Here is a 27649-nt window from a genome sequence, read left to right as displayed (position 1 = left end):
TCGGTGCAGCAGTGTGGAGGAGACTGCTTGCTGTGTGTGCTATTGATGGAGACTGGCACAGAGCCATAAGAGAACTCATCGACCCTAAACAGATGGGAGAAATAAAGGGGTTTGCATCCCCTCTCCCACTAACCTTCTCTCTCCTACCTAGGGTTGGGGGTTGGAAGGGAGAAGCTTTAAGGAACCCCAAATAAAGCAGATTTTAAATACAGAGTGTTACAGTTCATGGCAGCAGCAGCTGGTACTCCTTATGCAAGAAGCAGAGAAGTGAAGAATGCTCTTCTCATTTCGCTTTGTTTCTTTGGGCTGATGGGCCCATGGGATATTGCCACCATGTTCAGGATGAGCCTAAGTTAAACATCCCATGAAATGCCCATGTAGACAAACCAACAGCTGTCCCCTACGTGATTATAATATCCAGACAAAGTGTTGATAAAGGTTAACCATTGTGATGATGATTCCTGTTTGTGAGGTTGAGCACATCTGGAGTGAGTTAAAACACAAGCAACTGGGTACATCTGTGACAGATGTTTCTTAATTAAATCATTTAAAAGTGGGAACACCTTCTGCCGGGAGCCTGTATAATGGACATGGAGGAAGAATGCTTTGTTCTTTGCTTGTTTGTTCTCGCTCTCACTGGCAAGTCCATCCCTTCACTGGTAATAGAGCCTACTGCTTTGGGATTCTGGCAAATACTGAAGACCAGCTGAGACATACAGCCTTGTGGACTAAACAATTACTGGATTCTTAGGACTTTCTTAGGACTGTTGGTGGACAGCTATTGTTGGACTAGCTGGACCATAGCCTGTAAGCCACTCTAAAAAAAACAATTCCTCTAGAGAACCCTAATCAATACAAGAATCCTCATAACATGTGAATAAACACATGTAGCTTGTTTGTGAGAAATGAGAAAAACCACACACATTTATTTTTAGTGGTTCTACAGCCCTACCATCACAACTTAGGGGCCTTCAAAAAGACATCAGGTTGGTCTGTTTCATGGATGTTGATTGGACCCGGTCAGCAATACGTGAACAACTGGCAAGGTGTTTTCATATCAGAAGGTAGGAATTAAATATGGAGTAAAAACCCCCAGAATTCTGCCTCAGTTAAATTTTAAGGAGTCCATGGGTATGAGATAAATTGAGATAGTCTCTCTTTCTCTCTGTCTCCATGTCTCTGTCTCTGTCTCTCTGTCTGTCTTTCTGTGTGTGTGTGTATGTTATGTGTGGTCAGTGCATGCATGTGAGTATGTGGTTACCTATGCCTATATACATTCATAAAGAACAACAGGAAATCAGGTGTCCTCTGTGTTTCTCTGTTACTGCCTTGAGACTGAATCAGAAGTTTCTCCTGTTTTGGCCTAGGCTGGTTGGCCAGTGAACTTTTAGGATGTGTGTGTTTCTGCCCTACCATACTGGGATTATGAGCATGTGATGTGCAGCTCTGTGTGTGTGTGTGTGTGTGTGTGTGTGTGTGTGTGTGTGTGCGCTGGAGATTCAAATTTAGGTCATTATGCTTACAAAACAAGAACCCTTACCTGCTAAGCCATCTCCCCAAACTTGAGCTATATATGTTCTAGGGTAAAGTTGTTGGCCCCATCCCAATAAAAAACAGACACAAAAACTGTTTTGTAATTTTAAAGTAACAGCATTTTAATGTGTTACTCTGGCCCATTCCCTGAGTGATCAGCAAGTCCGTTATCAGGTTTTGGTAGGCTTGGGTTACCCTGTCACTTGGCTGTGTAATCCAATAGATCTCATGGTATGTAATGGGAGTGTCAGTGACAAACAGCTGCTGTTTGGGGTCTTTGGCAGGCCCTGTCCTGTAGGTTCAGAGAGAGCAATGATAGCTCTGTTTGATTTAACTCTAGAACAGCAACCTGGGGGGTCTGAAGATGTTTCAGAGGAGGAAAAGTCGGTGTCAACAGAGACTGAGATTAAGAAGGAGGAAGAAGAAGAAGGAGAAGGAGAAAAAGAACTACAGATAAATACGGAACAGTCAACAATACCAGCCAATTTGGAACGGCTCTGGTCGTTCTCCTGTGACTTAACTAAAGGCCTCAATGTGAGCAGCCTTTCCTGGAACAAAGCAAATCCAGTAAGTCACCATGTGCTGTAGCAAACCCATCCTAGCATTTAAATTACAACTCTTTTGTAACTTTCCACTTATTATTTTGTGCATATATGTATGGTGTGTATATGGTGTGTGTGTGTGTGTGTGTGTGTGTGTGTGTCCAGAAGACACCTATCAGGGGTCAGTCCTCCACTTTAAACTCACTGAAGCAGGGGTTCTTGTTTCTGCTGCTCTGTGTTCTCCAGGCTAGCTGGCCAGTGAGTTTCCACATGATTCTCCTCTGTCCACCTCTGGAATTACAAATATGAACCATCACATCTGGCTTTTTGTGAGTCCCAGACGTTGAACTCAGATCATCAGGCATGGGCAGCAAGTGCTTTTACTCACTAAGCCATTTTGCTAGTCCTTACTGGCAAATTCTAAAAGGAAGGGTTTTTTTTTTTTTTGTTTGCTTCTTTGTTTTTATTCAGACTTGGGCCAAAGGTTTTGCCTGGCTATATAACACCTAGCTTTAAAGGGTTGCTGAACACATTTATATTTGAAAAAGTAGATAAGGCAAATAGTTACTTTTCTCCTTCCACGTAAAAAAATTACCATCTTTATTTTAAGAGTGTGCTTAGCATGTGGTAGCCACTAAGTTTGTGTTGGAGATGTATTCTAGAAAGCAGTGTGTGGTTGGTTTATTTTAACCAAAACTCACATATGTGAATTCTTCTTCAGGCAGTCATATTTGGGAGGGCATGCTTGACACAGTGATCATGCCAATGTGTAAAACATTTGTGAGCTTCCTTAGTAATAATGTTATATTAATATTATTAAATGCATAGGCAGCAGTTCATATGTATCTGGAACTGTTCAAAAATTTTTAAATATTTTATGTCTATTCTTTTAAATTATGAGTATGTTTTTGTGTGTGAATGTATGCACATGAGTGCAATGTCCTAGGAAGCCAAAGGCAACTGAAGTTAGAGGTGTTTGTGAGCACAATGTGAGTCCTAGGAACAGAACTCAGGTCCTCCGGAAGAACAGTACGTGCTCATAAGTGCAAATCCATCTCTCTAGCCTTGTGCTCACATAACTGTATTAGTCAGATCCTCCACTGTGTTGATAGGAAATTAGAGGCACAAGAGAGTAAGTAATTTCTCCAACCTCACCCAAACAGGAAATGAAGCAGCCAGAACTGAGAAGCAGACATCTGACAGGAAAATTCCCAAAGTCATCTTGAAGCAGATAAGCTAGGGCAGTGGTTCTCAACCTGTGGCTTGTGACCTCCCCCCCCATGACCATCAGAAAACACAGCTATTTATGTTACAGTTCATAACAGTAGCAAAATTACAGTCATGAGGTAGTAACAAAATAACTTCATGGTTAGGGATCACCACAACGTGATGGACTGTATTAAAGGTGACAGCATCAGGAAGGTTGAGAACCACTGTTCCTGTCACTGGTTTATTTTTAAAGGAGGATGTTTATAGAGTAACAAAGCTGATGTTCTCTTGGGTTTTACAAAATGCTTCAGAAGTTGTTTCACAAGGAGCAATTCCAAATAGCATTTCAGGAGTGACTGTGTTCCTGGAACAAACTTGGTGTAGTGTGAACTCAGAGCCTTGCACATACTAAGATGTACTCTACCTCCGAGCTGCAGCCCCGGCCCTAGCCCCCTGCCTTTCCAGCATGTTTAATAGTAGTTCATTAACAGGTACCTTTATGCATTTGCTACAATTTCCTGCCATTCTTTGAAGTGTCTTCTTTTGGTTTTTAGGACCTTCTGGCTGTTGGCTATGGGAACTTTGGATTTAGAGAGCAAAAAAAAGGAATGGCTTGCTGCTGGTCAATAAAGAACCCCATGGTAATCGAAAGACGAACAAGAATCTTTTTATTAAGTTAAATGTTGACAGGGTTTTTGTTTACTGTATACTTGTGTGTAATAATTCAGTAAAGTCCAGACCGTTTTATCAGTCAAGACCTTTTTTTTTATTTAAATGTGTTAATTTGTTTTTATTTAAATGTGGTAAAGGGAAGTAATTTATGACTTCACATAATACGTTCCAAGTATCTCTTATTTACTGTGTTATCACAGCTAAATATTAAGGAGTCTGTAACTGCAGACCCTTTGAAAATAGTGCATATTATCCAGGGAATCAGGACTAGGAATAGAGTACTACAGCTACTAGGAAAAGAGTTAGCAAATTGAGAAATAATCATATTTGTTTTTCAGAAAAAAAATATTAAATCTCAGAATCAAGCCAGTCTATCAAGCCTGTCTAGTAATTTATGTATCTAACGTCCTAGATTTTTATCATAATAATTCTGTGAATTTTGTAAGGAGAAATAAGAAGAAAGGCAATATCCTTTTAACTAAATAGCCCCGCTCTTAACAAAATATATAGTTGCTGTATAGCTTTATATTTAATTTTAATGTGGAAGTAAAGTGTGAGGTCAAAAACATGGAGGGTAAAAGGGTATATACTGTGATTAAAGTCACTGAGTAGTCACAGTCCATCAGGATACTGGGCTAACATGCATAAGAAAAAGCTATTTTAGATGTGGGAGGACTGGCAGAAGTTCATCACCAATAATGTGCCTCCTTTACACACAGGGATTAGACAGAGGAAAGGATTTAGACTAGGCATGATAGAGTCATAAAAAGAAGTAGCTTAGAGAGTTTTGGAGGATTCCTTTTTTTCCATTATGCTTTGTAGAAATAATGAAACAATCCAAGTTTCTGAAGCAAATGCCAGAAGATAGAAACCCATGATCTGTTTGCAGCTCCTTATGTGTTTCTATCAGGAGGAAAATATGTACTGGTCACACTCACCCCTGCTGGAGGATTACCCAGATGTGACCACTGATGCAGAAGTCCGTGATGTGTTTTTCTTTTAAGATTTATTTATTATGTATATAGTGTTCTGCCTGCATGTGTGCCTGCACACCACAAGAGGGCTCCAGATCTCATTATAGATGGTTATGTACCACCATGTGGTTGCTGGGACCTTTGGAAGAGCAGCCAGTTCTCCTTCCCTGTGAGCCGCCTCTCCAGCACCCCATGATGTATTTATAAAGCCATTGAGGACCGAGGATTTATATTAAGTAAAGGAAGTGACTATTTGAAGATTTGTTTTTATGTGTCCTAGAAACTATGGACGCGAGCAACTGAAGGCAGGCTAACTTCTTAGTCTCAGCTGCCATGATAGTCTGCCTTACTGTATATAATCTGGAAAAGGGCTTAAAATGTAATAAAACATTTCCCCCCTACCCCCACAGTGGCCAGAGCGTATTTATCAGAGTCAATTTGGCGTTACTTCTGTGGATTTTTCAATCAGCTCACCTAATCTCCTAGCAATTGGCTACCACAACGGCACGGTTGCAATCTACAATGTGCAGAACAAAAATAACGTTCCAGTTCTGGACAGTAGGTAAGAATCTGTGAAGCAGATGAGCAAACATGCAGTGCAGTCTTGTTTTTTTTTTTTTTTTTTTTCCAGGACCATTTATCAGAGTGAATGTTATTTATTTTTAAGTGATTATTCTTTTGTTACTGAGAATATAATGCAATGATATTATAATACAATGGTATGGTATTCTCAAAAATGTGTTTTTGATAGTAAATAAATACATTTCAAAAATGCTGTTTTGAAAACAACATTTCCTTCCTGTTTCCAGCTAGAGAGTCTATACTCATTACCTCCTTCATACTGTTCTCTGCCCACCTTACCAACAAACTTATCTTGGCTTAGTGGTTTACAAATATTCTTTAAACTATTGCTTTGACATCACCTCCTCTAAGGAACTTCATTCCCTTCTTTTGTGTCCCCTATGCACCTTAGTCTTAATGTTTTCCATACTACAGACTGTTGTGGAGGAGACAGACTGCTAGATCTTTCCGAGCTCCTGTGTAATTTCATTGAGAGCAAAGGGGAAGGCTTTGTTCTGTACTCTCCTTGTGTCATAAGATATTTAGCAGGCAACAGCAGTACAGGAACTATGTGAGAAGTAATGAATGAGCTAGCAAGTAAGTTATATGGAGAATACAGGCAGGTAGAAAGAAAAGGTAGTTAAATAAATTAGGTGGTTGTTTCAGACAGGATTTCAGGATGGTGGTGGCACACACATTTGCCAGCAGTGCCAGAATAAGCGTGGCTGAGACTGGTGTAGTTACAGAGCAGAGGTTCTTACTGTTGAAGTTGTTTGCCCAGATTCGCCAGCATGTGCCCTGGTGCCTGTCTCTGGGAAAAGGCCTATAATTTCTTTTTTTTTTTAACCCAATATTCAGAACTCTTGTATTTGGAAAGCTTGTATAAAATAATAAAGGGAATGAGCAACAGGAAATGAGCTCTTCGTTCATCAGATAGAAAAAGCCAGTAATCTGAGAGATAATTTTAATTTTTCAAAAAAGTTAAATCTTGGAAGCAAACCAGTGGGTAATCCTAAAAGGATAGGGATAAGAATGAAATAGAGAAGGGACTGTTTATTCAAATTACAGTATAAAGACTTAACTGATTTGAACAATGGAGAAGAAACTAAAAAAGTAAAGTTACTCAACATGTCTAAAGAGTGGATATATAAAATAAAAAACATGGATTCTAAAGAGAAAATGTTTTCTTTGTCTTTCTTTTTTAAAAGGCAGTAGAATTCTAAGTCAATATAATTGCAAGGAAATAAACACAATAGTAAATATTAGTAAAGTGATTAACCATTTAGAAGTGTGACTCTCACACAAGTAAGGAAATAAATAAATAAATAAATAAATAAATAAATAAATGTTAAGAAATAAAAATAGAGAGGGGCCAGTGAGATGGCTCAGTTGGTTCAAGGCACTTTCCGCCAACCATGATGACCTGAGATCAGTTTCATCCCTGGGATGCCTATCTGACCCCCCACCCCCACACATGTGCCCTGGGACACATGCAGCCCCCCCCCCACAGGCCCGCCTCCCACACATGGAATGAATACAAATGTAAAAAACTTTTAAGTATCGATTTAAACTTAAAGCATCATTCTATGAATAGAATAATGATCCTTTGGGAGTTCTCACACTCTGAGGTCTTCAAAACTTATTTAAGTGGTTTTTATTTGCCATTTTCCTTTAGTGAATCACCTCAAAAACATTTGGGACCTGTTTGGCAAGTGCAGTGGATAGAGCAAGACAGAGGAACTACTGGGGATGACAAGAGAGAAATCTTGGTGTCTATATCAGCCGATGGAAGGGTCTGCAAGTGGGTCATTCGCAAAGGACTGGACTGTCATGGTAAAAAAAAAAAAAAAAAAAAAAAAAAAAAAGCCCATTTTATCAGATGTTGAACTAAAAATTTTAGTTGAAAAATATTTTGTGTGAAAAATGAACAATTTTGGCTTGGTCAGTGGGTAAAAACTCTGGACTTTGTCATTGCTATGTTAGCAATCCAGATTTGGTTTTTCCTGACTTTAATCTAACCATATGCGTGTGATTAATTTGCAAAGCAGACGGGCATGATGCTGACTTTACTTTTCCAAGTAGTGAAATAGGAATTTGTGCATGTACATAGATCCATATGTATGTGGACCTATGTGGACACATATGTACGAATGAACAGTGCACACACATTTCTTTCCATAAAGATTTGATGCGACTGAAGCGAACTGGTGCTTCAAACAAAAAGGGAGGAGAAAAGGAAAAGAAAGGCGAGGCTCTGATATCTCGACAGGCTCCAGGAATGTGCTTTGCTTTTCACCCCAAGGTAAATTTTTCTCAACCCATTATGTAGTATTTTTTGTTATCGTTTTATGTAATTGAGGTGCAGTTTGTGAACTGTATACCACACACACACACACACACACACACACACACAAAATCAATGTCGATATGGCTCACACACTTACACAAAATCAACACAGAGAGGGCTGCCAGTGTGAGTCAGAGCTGGTTCTCTTTACAGGTACATGTCTGCTGTGCATGGCTCTCTTCCCCCTCTCGGCCGCTCTGCGGCCGCACTCTACTTAGACCTGACAAGTCTAACGCATGGCTCTGCATTTTAATGTGACAGTTAACTCTCAGGACTGGGGATAGGAAGACCACTCAAATTCAGATTCCCAAGACCTTGATGGCATTTGAAGCGACAGTGAGGTCTGGCGTTTCTAGAGGAACTTGGGAGCTGGAAGATGAGACACTACGGCAAACCTCTAAGAAAACATACCCATGTGTTCTTCATCTTTTTAGTGATAATGCCACGTGCCTCATTCAAGAAATGCCTTGCGGGCCAGGGAGATAGCTCAGGAGGTGACAGTGCTTATCACTCCCCTTGAGCACGTGTAGAAAATATATACCATGCAATGCAGCTGCAAACCCAGTATTCCTACAGTAAAACTGGAGATGGTAGAATTAACCAGAAGACCGTGGACCAGTTAGCCTAGAGCAGAAATAAGAGTGACCTGGCCTCCACAAGGTGGAACCAAAGTTGTCTTCTGACCTCTGTACGCACACACACACTGGGAAGGAGCAGGGGTGGGGTGGGGGGAGACTGTCTTACAGTTTCTATTGCTGTGAAGAAAGACCATGACCATGGTACCTCTTATAAAGGGAAGCATTTCATTGAGGCTGGCTTACACTTTTAGAATTTAGTCCATATCATCATGGTGGGAAACATGGCAGTGTGCAGGCAGACATGGTGCTGGAGAAAGAGCTCTACATCTTGATTCCAGGGCAGCAGAAATGGCTGTCACACTGGGCATAGCTTAAGCATCTGAGACCTCAAGGCCCACTCCCACAGTGACACACTTCCACCAACAAGGCCACACCTCCTAATAATGCCTCTCCCTATGACCAAGCATTCAAACCATGAGTCTATGGAGGCCATCCCTATTCAAACCATCACACACACACTAAACAAATAATATAAATAATAGATCTGGAGGAAAACAGGGCTGGTGAAATGTCTTGGTCCTACATGACAACTTTAGTTCCATCACTGGAACCCATGGTAGAAGGAGAAAACCAACTCCCAAAAGTTTGACCTCCGCATATACCCTACCCCACACAGTAAAACAAAGTAAACATATTTGGTTAAACTGTATTTAAATATGATTGTCCCAACTGTTTCAGCCTAAGTCTGCTCTTAGGGATAGAGTTCTGGCTTACATTTTGTGGGAAGACGTTTCCCTACCAGAAAACTGGTCAACAATTCCTTGAGGTAGTCTTGATTGCTGCAGCTGCAGTGGACCGGCAGTGAAAGTGGGCAAGTACTACTGGCATGTTGTGTCAAACATCCTGCAGTGCCTCAGACAGCCATTGCCTCCCTGCTACCCACTCACCACTCAGAGACCCCACAAGGAGGCCGGTTTTAGAAACACCGGTCTAATGTCTCAGGATTGTTTCTGACATACATAATTCAAGATCTGTAAATCCCGTTTTATTTCCTTTCTAAGCTGGCTACCTTTTCTTTCTTTTTTTCCTTTCCTTTTCTTTTCTTTCTTTTTCTTTTTCTAGCATGCTTGCTTTAAAAGTTGAAAAAATAATAATGGTGTAAAATCAAAGTAAACATTGACAAATAAGTTAAGCTCACAATGGGGATGAATTATGCAGAAACAGGAAAATATATTTTAAATCTCTGAATAGTTTGAGTCCATGGGATGATGAACAGAGGTGAAAGCGGCACCTCTGTCGCTTCTGGTTGTGCAGGAAGGCATTCAGGATTTCAGGATTAGCCTGTGTACCAGCCGAGAGCGTCATTCAGTGGCTGCCGACCAAGACAAAGAAGCCCCTTTATGTCCTTGGTTTGATGAACATTTTTATCAAGAACAGATGTTGGATTTTGCTTTTTCTATCTCTAAGATGACTGGGTAGCTCATACCTTTTCTCTTTCAGCTTGTCAATAGAGCAGATTATACTGGTTATCATCTTTGGCCATTCATTCCTGAAAGAAACTCCCTGTGTTTCATGACTTGGAGTGTCTTTAATATAGCTAGGCTTGGCATGCTAAGTTTTTGTGTTAAATGATTTTTGTCTTTGTTCCTCAGTATTATGGTATGCAGTTTTCTTTTCTTCTCATGCCTTTCCTTTGGGTATAAAGGTTGCGATGGCCCTGCACAATTCTTTTAAAAAGTAACTTGAATTAAATTAGCATTGTTTTTGTCATCATATTTGATAGAATTAATCAGCCATCTGTGCCTAAAGTTTTCTTTATGACAAAAATTTTAAGCATAAATTCAAAAATAATAGTAGAACACAGGCACTGTGGTCATCTATTTTTTTTTCTTGCATGACCACTGGTAATGTGTCTTTTAAATAATTTATTTAATCTAAATTGCTGGATTTATAATCATATTAATAGTCTCTTAGCATCCTTTAATAACTTCATAATGCCACTTAATATTCTCTAATAACTTAAAGAATGCCACCTAAATTTTAATATTATTAATTTGTATCTTGTGTTTTTTCCCGTTAATCTGCCTGGAAGAGCCAGGGAGTGTAACTATGTGTGTTGCTGGGGCAGATCTAACACACCTAGATTTGAGTGTTCTTTCTGTAACAGTGGATTGTGTGTACAACACTGAACCTGACTCTCAAGTTTATCCATTTCATTTCTCCCATGAAACCAGATCTGGATGTAATCTATGTTCGTGCTTTTTTTTTTTTTTTTTTTTTTTTTCTGTTTTCTGCATAATTGGTTTTTACTTTGGTCATAGTAATTTCCCTTCTTCCATTTATATTGGTTTTAAATTGCTCTAATTTTACCGCGTTAAAAATGTAAAATGTGGTTATTGGTTTGAGAGCATCCATCTTTTCCATATTCAGATTTTTTAATTATTTTTTTGGTTATGATAAAATAAACTTTGTCTTGACATTTTTAGACATATATATCTTGATTATATTCATTCCTTGTCACTTACCCCTTCTACTCCCACTGGTCTGCTTTTTTCCCAAATAGTCTCAGCTTTCCTGTCTTACATGTGTTTTTGTTTTTATAGTTTTATAGAGGAGAGATAGATCAGAGTCTTGTGGAGCTCAGGCTGGTCTCCATCAACTTTGATTAGTGTTATGGATTTTTTGGAATATGTTTTCTATTATCTGATGATCCTGTGGATTTCCTTGGAATCTGCTGCACAGTCTTCCTTTCCAGCTCCGATTTTATTAATTGAGTCTTCTCTGCCTTTCTTTTGCTTAGTTTTATATGGGATTTGAACCAACCCTTTGACAGACATTGTTCCCCCAACTTCCTAAGCATCTTTGTTGCTGATCTGTAGAGAGGCTACTGAGTTTTCTAGGTTAAGTTTTTTTAGGCTGCCACTTTGCTGGAAGTATTTATGAGATCTAAGAGCTTCCTGGTAGTGTTCTTATGGTCTTTACAGATGATATGTGCCCAGTTATATCATCTGTAAATAAGAATACTTTTACTTCTTCGTTTCTAATCTATGACTTTTATTTCTGTCTTTTGTTTTATTGTCAGAGCTAAGAAAGAGTGGCTCTCCTGGCCTTGTTCAAGATTTGGGTGGAAATGCTTTGTATTTTTCCACATTTAATATTATATTGCTTATAGGTCTGTCATATATACTCTTGGTTATCAGGAGGTATGTGCCTTATATTTCTGCTCTCTTTAGGGCTTTCCTTATAAGGGGATGCTGGATTTTGTCTAAAGCCCTTTCTATATTTATGGAAATGATTATGTGATTTTTGTTCTGAAGTTTATCTATGAGATATATTTCATTTATTTAATGGCCTTTGTTGAACCATATGTCCATTTCTGAAATGCAGCCAATTTGATCATAATAAATGATCTTTTTGATGTGTTTAATTCGGTTTTCAAATAACCTACTAAGAATTTACATTTATGTTCATCAGGGAAACTGGTCTGTGATTTTCTGCTGTGTCTGTCTGCTTCTGGTATCAAAGTAATACTGGCTTCATAAAAAGAGTTTGGATTCATTCTTTCCTAGTTTACCAAATAATTTAAGAAACATTAGTGATACTGCTTTAAAAGTGTGTTAGAACTCAGCAGTGACACCATCTGAATCTGGTCTTTTTATGGTTGGGAGTTTTGTTGTTATTTTTTTTACTGGTTCAGTTTTGCTGCTTGTTAAACATTGATCTAAATTGTCATCTCATCTTGGTTCAACTCTAGTTGGTTATATGCTTACAGAAATTCCTTCCTTCCTTTAGATATTCCAATTTAGTGACATATAAGCTTTTTATTTCCTACTATTGCTATTTACTGGTACTACTATTATGTTATTATTTTGATTTTTTGAGAAAGGATTTCTTTGTGTAGCCTTGGGTGTCCTGTAATTAGCTCTGTAGCCCAGGTTGGCCTCAAATTCATGGAGATCTACCTGCCTCTGCCTCCTGAATGGTGGGATTAAAGTTTTGCAGGACCATCACCCAGTAAGGACACGTAAGCTTTTAAGGTATGCCATAATGGTTTTCTGATTTCCTTGGTACATGTTAGAATTTGTTGCTTTTCTCATTGTTGTAATGAAAAGACCTGGGGGAAAAAAACTGGAAGAATGAAGGGATTCAGTTCAGCATTGTGGGAAGTCAGTGCAACAGGAGTGGAAGGCAGCTGGTCACAGTCAATGTACAGTCTAGAAACAGAGAGGGAATGGAAGCTAGTGTCCAGTTAACATTCTCGTTTCTCTTTAGTCCAGGGCCTCAGCTTATGAGATGCAGCTGCTCACAGTTATGTTTGGGTCTCCTAACTGAGTTACTGTAATTTTGACTGTTCTTCAAAGACAAGCCTGGAGATTAGTTTCCTAGGTAATTCCAGATCATGTCAAGCTGACAATACTAACTGTTACAGTTCTTCCCTTATCAATTTCAAACCCCAACATGCCACTTTTCAGCCTTCTACTCCTTTTATGGCCATTTTCTAATGAAAAAGGCACTCAATCCAACTTCAGAAAGTCCCGATAGTCTTTTACAGGTCTTATGCAAAACTATAAGCATACTTTGAGGTGCAGACCCTCTCTTAACTGTGAACCCCATGACATCAAAAAACAGGTTACATTTCAAGCACGCAGTACAGAGGGTACATGCGCTTTGCAAACTGGATATGTGTGGACATTAAAAGTAAAATGTTAGGCCAGACTAGACCAAAACCAAAAGCAGGGGAAAACCAAATCCCTCATGTCTGTGTCCAGCACCTGGATCCTATGATGAAATCTCTTGAGCTCCAGAAAGCTTGGATAGTTCCCCCTATCCCTGGTATCTGTCACATTCAGCAAACAGTTCTTCCATTAGCCCAACTTCACTCCATGTCTGTAGCTTTCCTTAGTGATATCTCATGATCTGAATCTCCAACATCCTGGGATATTGCAGCTTAGGCTTCATCTCATAGCTTCATGGATTTCTGAAGCTCTTTCTGTCTTTCTTCAGAATACATCTTTCTATTTCTTATTCTGCCTTTCTTCTTCACTGTGTGACAGAGGAGGCAGCTTCTAGCCCACCGTCATAGCCAACAAGAAAGATAGCATTATATATATATATATATATATATGAATATATTCAGATTATTATCTTAATTTATAGGGAATCATTTATTTGGCTTGAGCCTGTTTTATCAGATATGAACACAACTACTTCTGGTTGTTGGCTTCGACCTGCATAAAATGAGTTTGAATCCTTCTCAGTCTCTTTGTGTCTTTGCTAGGGAGATGTATTCCTGAATCTTACCATTGGAAGCTTAGTACCATTTATAGTTAGAGCTATTGTTGAGAGTGATTGCTGATTCCTATAATTTCTTTACGACTTTTCTTGTTAACTATTATTTGCCCCTACCCTATTCATATAAGGGGTCTTCTGTTTGACTGAGCTCTACATGATTTCTTCTTTCTATTTGTGCATTTATTTATATAATGATATTTTTTCCTCCTTTACTCTCATTATTGAGATTTTTCCCCCTCTTCCTCTGCCTTGAGGGTTCTTTTACCCATCTTCAACATTGCAAGTTTGGGCTCATTAGTTGCTTTAGTTTGTGCTCATTTTAGAAACCCCTTTTCCCCCCATTCACTTTAAAAGATAACTTTGATGGTGTGCTACTTAATTTTTCTTGTCACTATGACCAAATACCTCACCTAAACAACTTAAGCAAGGGCAGACTTAGTTCCGCTCACAGTTTCATAGTAGGGAAGACATGACATCATCAAGGCTGGCTTTTAGTGGTTCCTGTCATGGCATCAGAGCATGTGACACGGTTCCTATCATAGAGATGGGTCATGCAACAGTTTGCTCACATCTCAGTGGATTATGAAAACAGAGATCTTTGGCTAATCATGGGAGTGTGAATATACCTCAGAGCCCAAACTCCATGATTTTCTCCCTTCAGCAAGGTTCACCACTGTAAACTTCCATAATGCCCACCCCCCCACACACACACCCCCAAACCAGTACCATCAGTAAGGGAACCACCAGTATACAATTGGGGGTCATTTCATATTCAGTCCACAGCAGCTACTTATAGTAATAATACTGTTCCACAGTTACCTGTTTTGGGTTTTTGAAATATGTCATTCATATTTTCCTGGCCTAAATTACAGTTTCTGCTGAGAAGTGTGGTGTTATTCTGATATGTTATCTTTTAAGTGCATTTGACATTTTTCTTTGGCAGCTTTCGGTGTCCTATGGAGTACTGGTCATGTCTGTTTAGGATTTTAAATACCTCATGTACTTGGAAGCCTGTTTCCCAGCTTGGGAAACTTAAAACAAAAAATCTCTTTGAAGAGATACTTCTATGCATTTATTTGTTTGTTTGTTTATTAATCACAGCATCTTCTGCCCTGTGGATTCACAGATTTGTTTTCTTTCTTGCTACTGGAGTTCACGAGAGTTGTGCTCATGCTGTTTCCTTATGATTGATGGCTGAATGTGGAATTTCCTCTACGCTGTTTTTCATCCTTAGCAGCCTGTTGATGACGTTCTCATCCATGATGCTGACTTCTTTAGCCAGATCCTGAGCTGATTTTCTTACATCATTCATCTGCTTGTTTGAACCCGTTGTGAAGTCATTATCATTTTTGCATGTAGATTTGAATTCTTGGTCCAGCATTTTAACCATTTTAGTATCATTGTATTTGATCATCAAGAAGTTTCCATTTGTTTGTTTGTTTTTTGAGACAGGGTTTTTCTGTGTCACCCTAGCTGTCCTGGAACTTGCTCTGTAGACCAGCCTGGACTCGAACTCACAGGGATCCTCCTGCCTCTGTCTCCTGAATGCTGGGATTACAGGCATGTGCCACTACCCAGCAGTTTTGATTGATTTGGTAGTCAACTCTCATTTTACTTTTTCTTTTTTCTTATCTCTCTGTTTCAGTTTATGCATACATTAGAATGGATGTTTCTTCTGGTTTTATTTAAGAGTCTACTTGATAAAAGCCTTCTTTTCAAGTCAGTCCATAGTTCCACTCACTCAGAGTGCAGCAAATAAGCCACTGTAACCCCAAACTAACTCAAACAAGTAAAAGTTAAAGTGTTATACTATGTTATCAAGTTCCATGGGACAGAAAGTAACAAAAATATTGTCATTTTATGAATTTTTAAATTATAATAAAATTTAAAATGCTAAATTAATGAGATAAAGTAATAGAGTGGGAAATGGGAAAAGAAGCAAGGCTAAATAAAAGAAGGAAAGACAATCAATGTCATGACGAAGCAGGAAAAAAAACAGTAATGTGGAGAAATAGCTCTGTAACTTTAAAATAGGGAGATTTTGGAAAAGCATGAAAATGTTAACTTATAGGGTGAGAACATGTGTTTGTAAGAATAGTCAATATGACATAAAAAGAAAAGCCAGATAACAGGACAAGTTGTTTGTAACATATGTAATAGGTTCTAAAGTGGACAAAGGTTTTATATTAGTGGATATGAAAAAGATCTTTAAAGTGATAAGAGAAATAATGGAGGAAACATTAATGGCTAATAAACACAAAGATTCCAGTCTTACCTATATTCACATACATGAAGTTGAAAGCCATGCTAATTTTACAGTTAACAACATGAAAGGTTTCTGTTGTAATCAAGCTGTGTGGGTCAAAGGGATCTCTAATCTGACAGTAGAGAAAAGGCCCTGAGTCCCTGGAGGGCCGACATACTCTCCTATACCTAGCTTTTAAAGGCTTCAAGTAGGTTTCCTCATTGTGTAATCATAAAGAAAAGATAAAAGAACAAAAATTATATCTGAGATAATGTCTCTTTTAATTATTGGATAGCTTTACTGTATGTTAAGTTGTCTGTTCTTGTATTTATTGCCTGACATGCCTTGTGTTGTAGGACACAAATATCTATCTGGCTGGTACAGAAGAAGGCCTTATTCACAAGTGTTCCTGTTCATACAATGAGCAATACCTAGATACCTATAGAGGACATAAGGTAGGCTTAATCCTTGCAGATATGGAAACTGTATCTTACAGTATTTTTGAAAAACATATACACTGTGTTTAACAAATACAGTAAGTTTACAGCTGTGCAATAATAGCCGTGGAGTAAGTATGTGTGATCCCAAAGAAAAGTTGCCTCTTGCTTCTATTGATTCTTTGTCTCTTTATGATCATCTCTTCCAAATTTGTTTGTTTAGTATTATCTGTTACCCATCCAGAAGGCTGTAGTATGTGTTAACAGTTTCTGGCCATTTTCTCAAGTAAATATTTATAAAGACTAATCAAGGGAAGATTCACTTTACGGTGTTGGCTTCAGCTAAAGCAGCCCCTCTGCAATGCTCAGTGGTGTTTGTGGAGCTTCTAGAAATCTTAGTAACTTTTAACTTATTGGCTAAGTCTAAAACAGGAGATGTTAAATATTCCTCACCCACACGCGGCATTTCTGCACCCCCAGGGCCCAGTGTATAAGGTTGTATGGAACCCACATTGTCCTGACGTCTTCCTGAGCTGCTCTGCAGACTGGGGGGTCATAGCCTGGCGCCAAGAAACCCTCACGCCGTTGCTGAGCTTTTATACAACTACTCATGTTGTTTATGATGTTGCCTGGTCTCCAAAATCCGCCTATATTTTTGCCGCTGCAAATGAGAGTAGAGTAGAGATTTGGGACCTTCAGATCAGCACGTAAGTATTGAATGGTAATGTTCTGAGTACTGTTTCCAGGAGAAACAGTTCAAATCAAATAACACCGTTTCTCTCCACCATCAGAGAGAAAGCACTATGGCTCCAAGAGTGCTAGCCACAACTCAAGCATTGTGTTAGAGGATAAATTAGTCATTTTGATAAATGACCAATAGACAATAAATTGGCTGCTTAAATAATCCATCCCTTGATTTTTAATTTTTCTGGAAAACTATAGTTTTCAGGGCAATGCTTCTCTGAAAACAGAAGAATGAAGCTGCCTTTCTCTTTTTAAGATCACAGGTGTTTTGTTTGTTTGTTTTGTTTTGTTTTTGTTTTTTTAGCTGTAAACTACCATGTCTGGCTACCATCAGACACCTAACTCCACTTAATAAGTATTGTGAATAACCCTCTACATGGTCCTAATGTCTAATCAAAATTAAGAATCAGTTTTCTAGTCAAAGTTTCTCCAGATGGGGCTGTACTTCTTATCCTCACAAATGCCAGTGTATGGCTTTCTTTAGTGGACATAATCTTTGTGTATGGCTGAATTTCTGCACTGCTGGCTTCTTTTTTTGCAAGTGATTAAAGGTCACTCAAATCAAGAGATAGGAATAGTGAGGTGGTTCAGTGAGTAAGAGCAATAGCTGCTCTTTCAGAAGACTAGAATTCACTTCTCAGCACTTGCATTGGGCAGTTCACTATAATTCTAGATTTGAAGGAACTGACAGCATTTTTCTGGCCCCTGTGGATACCAACACATGTATTCACATATACAAGGAGAGATAAATAAATAAAAATAAAATATTTTTAATGATTAAAAAAAAGCTAAGAACCATCCCAGTTGAAGGTGCCTTTATGCTCCAGTGGTTCTTGTAGATCCAGAAATCCCCCTGTGAAGGGATAATTCTGTCAGCCTGTGGTAGAGTCTTGTGGGCTGCACAAAAGGGCATTTTTACAGGCAGAATTATACTGCAATTCACAGTCTTTTCTCATTAAAGCCTTCAACTAATTTGACGAAGCATACCCACAGTATGGAAAGAAAGGAGCTTTCTTTAAATTTTCTTCTTATATAAATTTTTATTTTTTATATTAATTACAGTTTGTTTACTTTGTATCCCAGCTGTAGCCCCTCTCTTATTCCCTCACAATCCCACTTTCCCTCCCTCATCTCCTCCCTGTCCCTCTCTAAGTCCACGGATAGGGGAGGTCCTTCTCCCCTTTCATCTGACCCTAGTTTATCAGGTCTCATCAGGACTGGCTGCAATGTCTTCCTCTGTAGCCTAGCAAGACCACCTAGGCGGGGTGGTGGTCAAAGAGCCCACCAGTGAGTTCATGTCAGAGACGGTCCCTGTTCCCCTTACTAGGGAAAACCCACTTGGATAATGAGCTGCCATGGGCTACATCCAAGCAGGGGTTCTTGGTTATATCCATGCATGGTCCAGTCTCAGAAAAGACCCCTGTGCCCAGATATATTTGGTCCTTGTGGAGCTCCTGTCCTCTCCAAGTCATGCTAACTCCCCCTTCTTTCATATGATTTTCTGCACTCTGCCCAGGGTTTGGTTATGAGTCTCAGCATCTAATTGTAATGTTCGTTACAGCTGAGAGAGAAACAGAGAGAGACAGAACAAGAACTTAGTGTTGGCAGATGGGTGTTTGACCAAAAAACTGTATATGGCCCATAGTATAACCAAGTTTATGTGCTTACATTTAAGTTAGGAACAAAATGTACCTGGCTGCAATTGGCTTGTCAAAGAAATGAAGACTTTGGTTAGTAGAAAAATTTATTCTAAATTTGAAAATACTTCAGGAGATTTTTGGTTGGTTAAATCAAGTCTTATTATTCTTCTCTTAGTTTGTATCTTTCAAAAGACAGTTTTATCAGGACACCTAAATTTACAGATAATCTATTTCATTACAGCTTGGACCCTCTGATTGTGAATGTTGCTAACCCTGGAATCAAGTTTACAACCATTCTCTTTGCCAGAAAGACAGATTGCCTTCTAGTGGGAGACAATGATGGCCAGGTGGCTGTCTATGAACTGAAAAATATGCCTACTGTATCGGAATCTGGCCGGGTAAGACTTGGATGCAAAATTTTTAGGTGTAGCATGTCATGAATGTAGGCTGTAACTGGCAGAGATGAGGTGTGTGGCAGTGCAGAAATTCCAAGACCTGGGCATCTCTTGCACACGCTGCCCGCTAGCTCACTTCCTTATTGATAAACATAAAAAGCCAGAAAATGGTGGTGCCAGAGCCCGTGAGCAGAATCGAACAGTGAGGACTGAAATAATTAAGCAAGTCACACTACACATGAGATCAGCTCGAGAGGGCTGTAAGTAGGACCGGAGCCACAACTTTATGCCACAATTCCTTTCTATAGGCAAATAAAAAACAAGTCACATCAATACAAGAAAGAAGTTCATGGAACTGCCAAACTTGTTTTCTTAAACTACTTCCCTGTAGCAGATATGGTCCAAGGTCACACAAACAAGTTTAAAGGAACTTGGCGAAACATCCTTTATCTCTGTCTCAAGATGAAGGCCAGGGTGAAAACATGGGTTTCACTGAATACTCAGTAACAAAGCAGCTTGACAAACGAGCAGCTTTCCACATGGTTGTCCCACAGGAGGACCTTAAACATTGTCTGGAGGAACTCAGTGCAGTATATACTATGTAACCAGGCCTTGGACAGTGGTGGCGGCTGAAACAAATGTCTCCAGATATTGTCCAGTGCTCCTGAAGTGAGAAATGGTTTCTGGTTGTTTACCCTATGCAGCTATATAAATGTGAACATTATGTTGCCAAACTTTGACAACAAGCTCCCTATCATCAATGCATATTATTTTTATAATAGGTTTTCAGTTTTTCTTTTATTTTTTTATTGTGATTGCAAATAGTAATCTGGTAAATATCCTAATATGAAAAATGTTAAAAATTTAAGACCACATGAATAATAATTGAAAAAAAATGCTGTGTCCAATAGAAGAATGGACATGGATCAGCCATTCACAAAAATGTGATAAATTTAATATACTTCAAAATTTAGTCTTATTTAAGAAATAAAAAGTTACTAAAGTAAAATGTGATACGTTTTCACAATAAAATTGATAGGTTTATTTAGAATGTGTATAGGCTAACTAAGTACTAGACAGCATTTGCTAAGCCAAGTTCTTTAATATTGAAGGTGGGCTAGAAACTGGGGTTCTATCTTTGGAAACAATTTGACAATTTGAAACTACCAATTAGAACTGCTCAGAGGGATATGGATTGCCATAAACTAGTAATTCTATTTAATTCTATTTTTGGAACTTTGTATTTATCATCTTTCTGCCTAAACCCCTCAGGGTTTGTTCCTTCTTCACCTACTTCAGATTTTTGTTGAAATGTCATGTTTTCAGTAATGATTTCTTCGACCATCTCATTTAAAACTGTAATCTCTATTCTATCCATACCCCCTATTCATCCCTCCCCATCACGTTTTTTGTTAAGACTCACTTTCCAAGATTTTATGCCCTTATTTATTTTTAAAGTTATTTATATATGTCTTCAAACCAGAATGTAAATTCCATGAAAACAATGATTTTGTGTCTTTTTTGCTAGGCTATATTTCCATTACTTTGTTCAGTAACAGGGCTACACAGCAAATGTTTATTGAATAAATATGCTTTGTAACACTATAAGATACTAGAATATGTTGTAAATATAATTTCTTAAGAGGAAGGATTATGAATAAATTTTAGTTTTTTTCAGTTTAGTTCTTTTCTAGTGTTTGTAAAGAACTTTATCAGAAAAAGTAAGCCCAATATATTTTTAAGTGAGCCAATATGTAAAATACTAGTTCACAGAAGAAGACTCTATAATATCAAAACATCTTGATTTTCAATAGCATTTATGAAATACACAGCTGAAATTATGTGAAATGGTAACTAACAATTGAATGGTTACAATCTAACCAATAGCAAATGTTAGCTAGTGCCCTGGGAATATTTATAATAGCCTCTTTGGAGATCATGTCAATAAAACAGAAAACTAACTGACCACAGAAGTCACTAATGACCAGGCGATAACTTCTCATTTATCTTAACCAGCCAACAAGTATAACAATGTGGGGAGGTTGTGTTGTTTTTATGTAGGAAGGATTTCTTAGTCTACTCTTACAACATAGAAGTCCAGGTGCCATATAACATGGTAACCCCACTAGACTGTACACTTTCACTCCATTATAGATTCTGTTTTTCAGTATATGATTGTCATTCTAGCTTACCCAGTAAGACATTTATATAGCAAATGTCAGGAAGCCTGAGATGACATATTCTTTCATATATAAGTGAATAGTAAAATGCCAAGTACAAAGTTTTTTTTATATTTTTATATTTTTATAATTTATATTAAAATTGTTTGTTTTTTATATATAATGCTTCTTTTTATCAGAATAAAAAGCATAATATCGTGAGTGTACATTTAAGATGTTATCTCTCACTTAGCTGAGATGTGTATCAAACAGCAGTGTTAGTTAGGGAGTGAGGCAGGGTCTCACACAAGTCTATGATGCTGCCCATGTCAGTGGCTCACTTGGCAGGCTTCAGTTCCTTCTGCATCATGAGGCTTTTACTATCTAGTCAGGCTGACGACTATAAATGAGGGCTAAAGGAGAAAACCTTCTCACACAGGGCCCATACTTACTTCCCGGCATCCAGCTCTTAACCACCTGTAATTCCACCTCCAGGGCATCTGATCCATCTGCCCTCGTCTGGCATCGAAGGACACCCACGTGAACATATGCACATAGAGAAACAAGAATAAAAGTAAAAAACATTTGAAGTCACACTACTGAGAAAACAAAGGGTCTGTTTATAGCAGTCATGTTTCTATATTGATAAATTAGAAGTAACTCTAGTTAGGGCCCATGTAGGCAAATGATATGGTTCACATCTTGAGAACTGAAAAACTAAAGTAAGTATAGCCAGGATGTAAAAGAATAGAGAAAGATTTATTAGCCACAGCAAACAAGGAGAACACAGGAATTATTGCCCAAAGCAATGCCTATCTTGCTTAATGGCTAACAATACCACCAGGTTCCTGTCTGACAGGAATGAGACTGGGTACAGGGCTTGCAGTTCTAACTTTGTCATATAGCTAACTGTTGACAGTACTACCTCCTGTTATCTTTTATGATGCCGGAAACACCATCCCTTTTCTTGGCATGATTAGAGGGTCAATTGCTGGGTGTCTAAGTTATTCTTTGAAGAGTTATGGTTTAGGAAATCAGTGGAAGTTAACTCAGTGGGTTTTTTAGGAAGAAACCTTTTCCACAGCTAGTCGCTAAAGATTGCTCTTGTATACTTGATTGACTACTCTGGCTCAGTGTTCAGAAATTTGCCATATTCTCTGATTTATATATATATATATATATATACATATATATGTGTGTGTGTGTGTGTATACATGTATGTATATATGTACATACATATATATGTATATGTACATACATATATATTTCTGTACACTGAGCCAGAGTAGTCAATAATAAAGTATACAAGAATATATATACATATATATGTATATATAATTATATATACAGTAAAGTATACAATATATATTGTCTTAACTAAAGGAAAATATTTAAAAGGTGGAATGTTTAAAATTGGGTTTAAAAAACACAGATACAATGTAATAGGGTATTGTTGAAAGATACTAAAGGCATTCTTTGGTTGGTCAGATTGAATATGTATCATGTGATAGGGCCTGTCTTAGGCACTAAGGACACGTCATTGGGCAAACTGCAGAGCTGCAGAAACTGCATTTCATTAGCCCAAGTGAGAGACAGAAGCAGAAAGGGACAGATTGGAGAAGCACGCTAAGGTTATAACCACCAGGGCTTGGCAACTGGTTTGTTCCATAGGACACTATAGGCTGAGGAAGTACTGAAGGCAGCAAGCACAATACAGGCCAGAGGAGGGAAACTGATTTCTGAGATGCAGGGGCACGTTGTCTCTAGAGTTCAGGAACAGCTGGTATTTTCACCTCCCATAACCTTCAGGTGTTGGTTTTCTCAGGGTCCCTGTGGTAGCAAGTACTCAGCTTCTCTGCTTGGTCTTGTCTTTTCTTATCCATTCTTTCAGTCTTCTTTCTCATCTTTGGTTTTCAGCCCCAACTCTGTGCTCATCTTGTGATTTTTGGTACAAATGAGTGTCATTAAGTTAAGATACAAACCCACATGGAAATGGAGAAGTCTGTCTTTAAGTCAACCATTGGCAGTTCAGGAAAGAACTGGAAATACAGGGAGCTAGCTCGGGCTTAGGCACAAAGGCAAACAGGAGGTGCCAAGACTGGCTTTCCATCAAATCCTTGTAAAACTGTTTGTCAAGCTTCATTGGGAGAGGCTGTCCTAGGAAAGCAGCTTTATGCCAGGAAGCAAGTGTCATTGTTTAAACCTTCCTCTGTTGGTTCCCTCTTTTATAATCTCCCTGGGTGCCCATTAAATGTGGACATCTAACTTGCAAATTTCAAATGGCGTTTTAAAGACAGCTTTACTGTTCAGATTGAATTTGATTGTATTGTAATTGTGGTGTTTTTTGTTTTTTGTTTTCTTTTCAGGGAGATATAGTAAACCTTCTGCTTGGACTCAAGACAAACCAGCCAGGATAATCCATTATTCTTGTTTAAGGGAAAGGGAATAACATTATATGCTGTAAGCTTAACATTTTGGTTTTAAGAGAGCAATAAACAGTCTATAACTTCCTTTAACATTACATTAGCTTTTATTTCAAAAATATGTGATTAGTTTATAATTTAAGATAAGCTAAAGATTTTTGTCAAGGTTGTCTTAATTTTCTAAAGAATATTTTCATTCCACTCTTTGGTCATATTTAAAATATCTATTAGCAAATATATATACCTATCAAATGCTCAAATAACTTAGAAAATGGTTTCTTTAAAAGCTTAGACATTTTTAGAATTTAATTCACAGTCTTTAGAAGATATGATTCCAGAAACTGTAAAATTTGCTCCCCAAACTCCGCCTTTGGGGCTTACAGTGCACAACCCCCACCATGAGCACTGTGAGACCTCGCACCTGACTTGGAACATCAGTGCCATCCTCCTAAAGCCAAGCCCCAAAACTATAGAACTTTGTCAGATGGATTTACAAGCTATGGGACAGAAGAGCAAATGCCATCATCACATTGTGTGGCTAGCCAGCACCCCTCACCCCCATCGGCAAACTGTAATGTGGAATACATTGTTACCTTCCTCTGAAAGCCAGGAATCATCTGCAGTCTGAAACTGTCTCAACAAGAAAACAGAAGGTCCTTGACTATAGAACTGGTCAAGTAGGGTGTTTTCTTTCTTTCTTTTTTTAATTTTTATTTTTTTTTAATGTTTTAGTTACAGTTTATTTACTTTGTATCCCAGCTGTCGCCCCCTCCCATATTCCCTCCCAATCCCACCCTCCCTGTCCCTCTCTAAATTCACTGATGGGAAGGTCCTCCTCCCCTTCCATCTGACCCTAGTTTGTCAGGTCTCTTCAGGACTGGCTACAGTGTCTTGGGGCAGGGAGCGGGGGCAAAGACAAAGAGCCAGCCATTGAGTTCATGTCATAAGACAGTCCCTGTTCCCCTTACTAGGAAAACCCACTTGGCTAATGAGCTGCCGTGGGCTACATCCAAGCAGGGGTTCTAGGTTATATCCATGCATGGTCCTTGGTTCAAGAATCAGTGTCAGAAAAGACCCCTGTGCCCAGATATATTTGGTCCTTGTGGAGCTCCTGTCCTCTCCAGGTCTTACCAACTCCCCCTTCTTTCATATGATTCCCTGCAGTCTGCCAGGGTGTTTTCTAAAGACATCTGGACAGATTGGGCAGTAACACTGCCCACTGACAGTGACTGCTAAGAGGTAGTCTGTGTGGGTCACTTAGCAAGAGTTCATGTGAACTGAATATGAACATAGTGCAGCCATAGGGCATGATAGACTGTTCTGTAAAGTGTTTTGAGTGGAGGAAAGAGGCCAGGGTATGTGAAGCTCACAAAGAATTTGGAGATTGTTTATGTGGTAAGTTAGAGTACACATGACAGTGAGAACTACCTCTTATAAGCAGCCATTGCCTCAACATCTCCATTTTTCTTTTCTTTCTTTCTTTCTTTCTTTTTTTTTTTTTTTTTTTTTTTTTGGAGCTGTTCATTAAACAAACAAAAGCAAGGCAATTTTAGGTAGCTCTTGGGTTTAGGTCAGGTCATAAAGATGTTTTTCTGCTGGTCTAAGTAATTGGGGTTATCTTTCTAAGAAATTAAACTATGTTATGTTAAGTAAGAAAAAAACAAAAATTTGGTTTAGTTGGAAAAATGTATTCCATTTATTTTAATGTTTTAAAAAAATTTTTTTTGTTTGTCTGTTTTCATCAAGCCTAGCTGAAAAATAAAGGCATTATTTTGGACGTTGGACAGCTTACCTAAGGAACCTAACCTACTGTACTTGAGCTTTTTCTCTAAATCATGCAGGTTTAAATGATTCCCTCACATGTGTAGACTGGAGTGAACTTGAACGTTTTTTCATATATTTGGGGATGTCAGAGGGAATCTCTTTGCCTGTTCCCTAGGCTAACTTTGGCTCCTTACGGTAGATGCTGTTGTATGGGAAATTCCTCCGTCCACTAGTCCTCTCATCGTTAAGCACGTGTGTACATGTATGTGCAGAGGGTGATGCTTGAACAAAGTTTACTTAATCTTTACGCAGGTTGGTCTACTATCAAGCTAGCTGCCCCTCCCCCCCATTCAGGAAAGGGCATTTGTATTCCCTGCTGTGTAACTGTGCACCGTACTAATGTTCATTCGATTCACTTCTAAGCAATTGTGTTCAGCCGCAAATGAGAAATTAGAACTCTCAGTATTTGCCATTTTGTCTCAAGAGCTTACTTAAAAGAAAATGCTGAATTTTACCATAAATCAGTTTAGTTATCAGTATGTTGGTAATAATGCACACGGAAGCACTTTACAGTTTAGAAAACACATTCACATCCATCATCTCAGTTCAGCTATCTTGACAACCTTGAGACAAGTAGAGCAAATTCTCATAACAATTGTTTGTGTCCCAGAAGACTGTTTGAGGCTTGAAGACCAAAGACCATTCACTGCCAACTTGAAATGATTGAACTCCAGCAGATTTGCTTTGGTTTGTTTTGTTGTTCTAAAGATAGGGTCTCCATATAGTCCAGGCTCCTGCCTCCGCCCCCAGAGGTTGAGACTACAGGCATGTTTGCATCACTGCTCTAGGCTCTAACCATTCTTATCCTCACTCTTCTGTTATATAAGTGGTTAACACCCACTTGGCTTCTGAAATCTACTGCAGAACATAAGCACACATGCATTTTATATGTTAAGGTTTGATCCAAAATTGCTAATACTTACAAACTTGACTTTCTCCGTGTTCACCTCCTGCCAGGCCATGGCTTCATGTGTCTTCTCTACGGAAAGCTTCCAACCCCAACTCTTCATTCTGCCTAAGTACTCAGCCCACAGGCTCAGTTCCTGCCCCATCTTCTCCAGACAGTACTTTCTACAGTCCCAACCACAAGACTGACCAGCTTAACCTTGCCTTTCTTTTTTTCCCTCATAAAAAGACAAGATCTCACTATGTTGCCCATGAAGACTTTGAAGTTATGACTGCCCATACCTCCCACATGGCTCTTTGTTAAATGTTCTCAGGCCTCCAGGGAGTTGGTGGCCCCCATAACGCTGGTTCAGAAATGATTGTAGAAGTTCATATCGTAATTATTACTTTTCCTCTCTACCTCACTCCTCTCAAATGGGTAGGTCTGCACATGCAAGTCGAGGGAGGCATGTAACACATCAAAACTATCTATTCTTCCTATAAAAGCATGGAATCAGGAAAGGAATTCGGGACACAAACCATACATCTTAAATTTAAAAGGAAATGCAACACTTTCTCAGGATGGAGGGCACAAGGGGAATAAAGAAGGGAAACAACACACATTGAAAAACAGGTTCAGGAAGTTGTACAACTTTGCAAACCATTTCCCATTGCAACCAGTGACACTCAAAGCTAGGAGCCCTGTACTGATGGTAGCACAGTCTAGACACAGAAAAACGCTACAGTCATAGCCAGGGAAGGGCAAGGAACTTGTGCTGACATTAACTTGTTTTGTACATGCTTAGTGTGACCTGGAATCAGAAAATATTTGAAGTATAAAAAAAAGTGGTTATGTTTCTTAGATAACTAAGTTTCTTTTTTTAAATAAACGTTTTTACATTTGATTGTTGTTGTTGTTCTGTGTTGTGTTGGGTGTGGTAGGAATACATGTGAAGATGAGAGGACAACTTACCAAAGACAATTCTTTTCTTAGAGATAGCGGCTCTATCTCTAAGCTGGTATTCATACCTGCATGGTAAAGGTTGGTGAGATCAGTTGCTAAGCGCCTCTCTCGCTCCTGGAGTGCAAGCTCCTTGTGTGTTGGGCTCACCACCCCACTCCACTGAGCACGCATGCAAGGAATACCTTTTGAATGCAGGATGGGAGAACCATAGTTTCCTTTCTGCAG

The 27649-nt window shown here is 38.7% G+C and overlaps 1 protein-coding gene across 3 annotated transcripts in view; it reads left to right on the top strand.

The window, feature by feature from the left end:
- The window catches only part of Dnai4 (dynein axonemal intermediate chain 4), a 60502-nt gene extending 33228 nt beyond the window's left edge, over positions 1 to 27274 (top strand). For 2 of the 3 annotated variants that reach the window (XM_060366022.1, XM_060366023.1), the window contains exons 9-17: positions 1874 to 2100; positions 3839 to 3925; positions 5341 to 5492; positions 7167 to 7324; positions 7675 to 7793; positions 16310 to 16408; positions 16871 to 17097; positions 19016 to 19172; positions 23695 to 27274. In XM_060366022.1, coding sequence (XP_060222005.1) covers positions 1874 to 2100; positions 3839 to 3925; positions 5341 to 5492; positions 7167 to 7324; positions 7675 to 7793; positions 16310 to 16408; positions 16871 to 17097; positions 19016 to 19172; positions 23695 to 23745 — 1277 coding nt within the window. In that variant the 3' untranslated portion in view covers positions 23746 to 27274. Of the gene's footprint in view, positions 1 to 1873; positions 2101 to 3838; positions 3926 to 5340; positions 5493 to 7166; positions 7325 to 7674; positions 7794 to 16309; positions 16409 to 16870; positions 17098 to 19015; positions 19173 to 23694 lie in introns of those variants that run through there. The other variant, XM_060366024.1, reaches the window with a different exon arrangement.
- Positions 27275 to 27649: the final 375 nt, after the last annotated feature.

This window comes from Meriones unguiculatus, chromosome 12 (genome assembly GCF_030254825.1).
Source record: "Meriones unguiculatus strain TT.TT164.6M chromosome 12, Bangor_MerUng_6.1, whole genome shotgun sequence".
Classification (NCBI taxonomy): Eukaryota; Metazoa; Chordata; class Mammalia; order Rodentia; family Muridae; genus Meriones; species Meriones unguiculatus.
This window is presented reverse-complemented; position numbering and strand designations above follow the sequence as displayed.